Source organism: Charadrius vociferus, unplaced genomic scaffold (assembly GCF_000708025.1).
Source record: "Charadrius vociferus isolate BGI_N301 unplaced genomic scaffold, ASM70802v2 scaffold356, whole genome shotgun sequence".
In the NCBI taxonomy this organism is placed as follows: domain Eukaryota; kingdom Metazoa; phylum Chordata; class Aves; order Charadriiformes; family Charadriidae; genus Charadrius; species Charadrius vociferus.
The window spans coordinates 848,841-855,456 of record NW_009648717.1 but is presented as its reverse complement, the minus strand read 5'-3'; the positions used below and the strand labels follow the sequence as shown (position 1 = coordinate 855,456).

The window sequence follows — 6,616 nt, the reverse complement described above, 5'->3', positions numbered from 1 at the left end:
TTGGCGTCACGTGGCGGGAGGGGGCGGAGGAACCTAAGATGGCGAACCGCTCCCCCTTAAAGGGGCCGCCGCGTGGCCTGCGCGTGCGGCGCTGAGGGGCGGCTGCGAAGGCGCGCGCGCGCTAGGAGGGGGGGCTTCCTTCCTCTCCTTCAGGTGAGGGGCCGGCCGCCATGACAGCTTGGCCCGGAGCGGTCAGCACTCCTCCTGTCCTCAGAGGTGCCCCGTACCACAGCTAATGACATCTCTCGGTAGACGTTTAGGTCATGAGGGAAAAATAAACCCGTGTGAGCTGCCGCCTGATGGCAGGACGCTGTGCCTTCAGCTGGCTGAAGGGGGGTGTCAGACAGGAGCGTGCTGGGGGCAAGAGCTGAGGCGAGGCCACAGAAGAGCAGCCGACGGCGAGGCCTCTCTTTGAAATGACAGCTACGAGGACCTCACTGGCCGGGTTGCCTTGCTCACCCGCTACCAGCCAAGGGTGTAAAGGTGCATGGTGTTGGACTGTCAGGAGATCTCTGGGTGCACTGATGGATTTTAAAGGATAAACTGAACCTGGCTCCCAGTGACTGTTATGTGTGTACCCGGCATGGCAGGCAGGGAGAGGAAATGTTTAATGAGGAGAACGCCATGCGTTTTACAATTAGGACATTTGTCTGGCAGGCAACAGGAATGCTTCCAGTGAAGCAAAAGAGCATGGCCTTTTTTGCACAGCCCAGCAGTGAGGAAAGTGCAGTGTTGGATGCATCCAAAGAGGGTGTGATTTGCCATGAAGAACAAAGGAAACGTAACTTAAGAAATTACGAGGAGACGCGCATGGTTTCCACGAGCTGTGCTTCTCTTGAGACTGCGCGTGGGCTCTGAGAGCGAGGGCAAGGTAACACCCATGCAGTATTTGCTGCCCTTTTTATTCATAAGGTTCTCTTTAGCATGGGCAAGTTCCAGCCCTTCATTGTGAGGGCCTTGTTTGCCATCTCGCTTAGTCAAACCAAACCCCTCCTCCCCTATTTCTTCTAGCATCATGGTATCTTCCTTGATCTTTTTTTTATTCTCTTTCTCCTCTCTGATCCTCCACTTTTCCTAGAAATACCTGTCGTTCCTGAGCTGCTCTCCCTGCTTGGTGAGCTCGCTCAATAGCTTCTCCTCATTCCTTTTCTAGTGGATTTACTTGTTGGGTGGAAACAAAACTACCCATGTTATTGAGGGCCTTAATATTTTAGGGATCAGTTTTGTACAGGCAGACAAGTAACAATGAGTTATATTCCACTGTTCTGTTTCCATGGTAGCAAAGTTAGGCTTTTTTCCTCCTACAATTTTGGGAAGTTATATCCAGAAGCAGTTCTGGATACCATGGAGATACTGAGTCTTTTTTCAGCTTTCTTTTCAAGTCCTTATATGTTCATGGATGAAAGTTCCTAATCTTGCAAGCATCATCAGACCATTTTCTGTCACTAAAAATTAATTTATATACCCAGAAGATATGCTCAAAGTTGGTTGCTCTATTAATATGGTTTTGCATCGAATTAGTGGCATTCAGGGTGTGATTGTGTCTTTTAAATTCTGCTTTTTAATGTGCTGCCTGTTTGTGCTTTATATATTACAATTCTGTGACATATGGTATTTTTAAAAGCGTGTATAGATTATACTATCAAAAATGCAAGTGAGAATTGATAGAAAAAAGGCTTTCTAAGAGGAGAGTTTGATAGAAAAAGGGTTGATGATATTTAAAAATGCTTATGAAAATTTCAGTACAACAATGCTGTTACGCAATTTCAATGTTGAACTTAAACATAACAGCCTGCTCTGATTTTCTGTATTAATTTTCTCTACTTTCACAACACTACATATTTTGGTACAGATTCATAGGAACTGGCGTTCAGTAATCACTCTTTGGTGTCTTTTTTGCATCTAGCTTTGACAACTGAGAATGATGAAAAGGATGCAAGAAAAGGCTAGGACGTCATGCTTGGAAACAAGACAAGCGCTATTATGCAAGGGCCTGTGATGGGGTTGCCGCTTTATATGTGCAGGGAAAAAGGGGGGCTCATGGGGAGGATGGTAAAGGGTGCTGGGCAGAGAGGAGGAATGGAGAGACTGCAGTCAGTCTTTGGAATTGGCAGAGGGAGTGTGTGGGCTGGATTCGTGTTGCCTGAGATGGCGACATCAAGCACCAAGAAAAAGATAAATGCCAAGTGTTCCTGTTAGCATGGCTCTTGAAGAAAAGTAAATATAACAGTGCCTGGCATTCTTCTTTGCAGTCTTGTCTCACTGCTTTCATGCATAGAAAGCTGGCTGATAGTGCCAGTATGGGGACTTAGTCAGGATTTTTGTCATGCTCTTGTGCAGTGAAATACTCTTGGTTCTTTGGCAAACACATGTGAAACTTAAGGGTATCACCAGTCTCTGTAACTTCAAATCCACAGACTCTCTCTGGTATAAAATTTTAGCCTGTGCTGGCATCTAATACCAAGCATGGCATGCCAGTCAAGTGACATTTAGGGGAAAGATGGGATGAGTAGTAAGATGCCATTAGAAATTGCCCCTCCTCCCTACATGGGAATGTAGGCAGGAAATTCTAGCTCCCTGACTGCACAGGTGGAGGAGGAGGGATGACTTTCTGAATGGATAGGCAATGCAGTTCCCAGGAGAGCGGCGAGCAAGGCATGCTGGAAGCAGGTTGTAACAAGTAGTTTGAAAACTGGCTGCAATTTCAATAGCTGGCTTGATTGAACTGGACTGAACTGTTCCCAGCACAGGTTTGCTGCTTAGATCTTCTCCACCTTTCTTGATGTGGACAGGTAGCTTGACTGCTGAGATGTGCTTTTGTCTTTAATACAGTTTAAGCCTCTGTGAAAGTCTTCAAAGAATGTTTATTCAGCATTTTACAACATTCAGGTTGTGACTATGATCATAGCAATAATTTCAGAAATGCGTACCAGAAATGTATACAAGCATATCCTGCACTTCCACTTCTTTTGAGAGAGTGAGAGGATCAAAGACTAAGGACAGGTGCAGGGCAAGAGTGGCCCAGAGTTCTCAAATACAGAATGCAAGTGTGCTAGCAAGATACTCACTGCATAATTTGTGAACTCACAGAGGCTCAATCTCTAGCATTTAATCTAAGTTGCCATCCTGACACAGACCACGCAGGTTGGCTGAATGGCTGGTTAAGGTCAGTGGCTTGAGAAGTTGTTTTGCAGACTTGGAAGTGCAGAGACAAGTGTGCAAGCAGATACTATTCTGATGTAGTTTGTCCTTCAGTTTAATTATGCCTGATTCGACTCTCAATTTTTTATATGAACACTGGGCATTAAATTCTGTGGGCACAGTGCACTTTGCATTGATGCAGTTGAGTCTAGACTGTTATAAATCACTGACCTAGACAGGCTTTCAGACAATTCCACAGCAGTGATAATTCCCATTTGCAAGCATCCATTAGAAAAGTAAAACTGTATTCTTGCTTTTGGGACAAACAATGTAGTAAATATAACAGAAATGAGTTAACTCAATTTGAATGAATTAGAGTAAAGAAGAATCTCATGCTTCTCACCAGCTCCTGAGGAGGTAATCATAAGCTTCTTTGATACTTTGAAATGTATAATAGCCTGGAAAGGTCTGTGAACATTCAAGGATGCATAGTAAAAATGACTGATTACCTGGCAAATATTTTCCTCATCAATCTTTTCATTCATCATTTGGAATTACAGTTAGCAAATGAGAGCATCCATTTGTCAAAGTATTGTAAACCAGTGAATAGAGGTGGGAACTGTGACTGTCAATGTTAACTAGGGAGGGCAGCAATGGTGAAATTCAGTATTTCATGTGTTCTGGAGCAGGAGAGATCTCTTACCGCTTTGATTCCCACCCACCTGATCTTGTAGCTCCCAGGAATGGCAGTCATGACTTGCAATCCATTAATTGCCCTTCACTGGTAGTAGATGATCTCATAGGAGTCACTGCATGCATTTCTTCACTTTTTGATGGACTTGTATGCTGTGAGCTTTCAGGTAATGATCAAATGTTGGAAGCAAGGTCTATTTTATTGCCACACAAGGGATGTAGAAGGAACGCTGTTCCTGATGGGGGTTGGGGTGGGGGAAGGTTGGGATTAGTTTATTTATCTTTTCTTTATATTTTTCTCTCTATCATCTGGCTTAACCTACATGAAATACAATTTTCAATAATGAAGACATAGATACACACACATATACAATGCTTTTAAATACAATTTTAATGAACTAATTATGTAATAATATATCCTTGTTCAAATAGATTGGATGGCATGTAGGATGTTTGTATGCTCTAATTTGATTTATTCTGACACACATTTGATACCAGTCATTGTGGTGTCATGGTAAGTGTTGGCATGCTGGAGGGAGACCTTTCAGATTTGAGAAGCACCACAGAAAAACAGTTTGAAGCTAAAAGCCTGATGTTAGATCTGAAACAATTCTGCATATAGATCCGAAGAACTGATGTAATAGTTCAAAAAGCAAGATGTGAAAATAGTCCATTTAGAAACATGTCACTGCTATTGGCAGCTTCCTCAGAGGTACCTTAACATTGTTTTTATTAAGAAGTAGGTGTAGGTTGGCCTCAAAGTCTACTCGGATGCTGCGGAGCGACTGAATCTTCATGCTCTGGTCATCCATTTCATGCTCTGAGAAAAAGGGAGATATCACTGTCCATTCAGTTCTTTGGAGTCTTTTACAGCAAACTACAAATAGCACCTTCTCCCTTCTTACTCCCCCATCATTACATTTTCTGCATGAGCTCTCTGCCAGCTCCAATCTGCTCGGTTTTCAGCATCTATATCCTGGAAAATGGCTTCAGTGTAACATTACTTTTCCTTTGGCAGCAGAGCCTGATAACAAAGCCCTTCTGTCTCCACTCCTGCAGGCATACACTCCTGTCCCTGCACTGCCCTGCTGCCTTTCTGGCCGGGCCAATGCAACTATTTGAAGAGAGGGTGATGCTTTTATACTGACAAACAGCTGGGCACTGCTGAAGAAGTGACTGGAGGATGGGGACTTCTTAAATCAGACCTGCTGTAAAGGAAAGGTTTGTGAAACCTTAGAGTAAAGTTTGGTGAGATTTCCCTTTCTGCAGCAGTGTCAGCTTCAGCAGTCTTCTGCTGGCTTCTCCATTCTCCCTAACCCATCCTCACTTGGCAGTAACAAAGGTACCATGATAAGGATTCGTGTAACCATGGCGACCAAGAGAAGGGAGCAGATTGTGGTAAAAAATAACTCAGTATTTTTAACCTGTATTTTTCCCCTGTCTGTTCACTGGATGGTCCCCAAGAGAATGTGCACCAACACACCTGTCAGGGCCATGCATAGGCAGAAACGAACAGTGGACAAGTGTGGGCTGTTTATGTGCTTTCAGCAGAAATGCTCCTCAGACTTCACCCTCCAAGAACCTGGAATGTGTTTCACCTTACTTGATGTTCAGCAGTTTCTGTCTAGTCTTGACTGGCAATGTAAGCTACCTCCCCAGGTTTCTTCTGTAATCAATGGAAAGTGAAAGGATGGTTCATCCCATCCTAAAGAAGGTGTTTAAGATGAAACGGAAACATAGAGGACCCTAAATGAGCAGCTTAGGCGTTTGTCCAGATGAGTTCTCCTGAATCTAAACTGTTACTGTTCCCTGCAAGTCTAAGCCAAAGGTGTGTGTGATTTCTTACAGATTTCCAGTGCAGTTACTATTAACTAAAGCCACGTGTCTCTCAAGAATGATGAAAGACATGCACTCTTTCAAACTATTTCTGCTACTATGAATTTAACATGCTGTAAACAGATACTATATAACCCATCATCACTTGCTGGTTTTTGTTCAAAATTCAGCTAAGGTCATCCTCTAAGCTTTTGTGTTCTTTGTACTGTGCCGTGCCTGTTCCTTGCACGTATTCTGTGTGTCTGTATTGCCTTTTCCCTTTTATAGCATCCACTTCAAGCTAATTCACAACTCTGTCACACTAGCTATTGAAGTTTGTGTTTTACTTACTAAGAAAGTGTTTTGTAAAGAAGAGAGAAAATTTTAAAGCTATTGTAAAGATCAGACAATAAGTCAGTGACAGGCAGAAAGACAAGTCAAATAAATAGGGTCCGCTACACTTTGGCCTATATAAGCATTGCCTGGGCACGTCATCCAACATGCATGTCCCTGTGTCCCCATTACATGATGGGTATGACTTCATGTTGTTCTGTGGTGGCACACCCTGGGGGCATGGCTTGGGGGACTTGAGGACTTGGGGTGTCTCTGTAAGGTGTTGTGGGGCCTCCTTGCCTCAGAGGCTAAGTGCCATTGTCAGAATTCATTGCATAATCTTCAGCTGAAGTGCTTTTCAAGAAAATATTAAAATATTTCATTCTTGTAACTGCTATTTCTCTATGTTGTTTGGAAAATTGATAAATCTTTAAAAAAAACAACTCAAACTCCCTAAAAAACAAGCTATACTCACAAACGAGTTAGCAGGGCTGCCTTTGCTTCTGCAAAACAGCACTACCAAACTGTTCTCTTGGTGCCATCTGTAGCTGCTATGAGCTGCTCCAAGATCTAGCATCTGTGTTTGTACATACACCTTTCAACAACGATCTTTGCAGTTTACTAATGGTTAACC

General features: G+C 43.2%; 1 protein-coding gene across 1 annotated transcript in view; it reads right to left on the bottom strand.

Moving 5' to 3' along the window:
- TSPAN3 (tetraspanin 3) overlaps positions 1-5,204 on the bottom strand; it is a 28,657-nt gene extending 23,453 nt beyond the window's left edge. The window contains exons 1-2 of the mRNA XM_009886708.1: positions 5,162-5,204; positions 4,551-4,654 (exon numbers count right to left, since the gene is read on the bottom strand). Coding sequence (XP_009885010.1) covers positions 4,551-4,654; positions 5,162-5,204 — 147 coding nt within the window. The remainder of the gene's footprint in view (positions 1-4,550; positions 4,655-5,161) is intronic.
- Between the last annotated feature and the right edge of the window lie 1,412 nt (positions 5,205-6,616).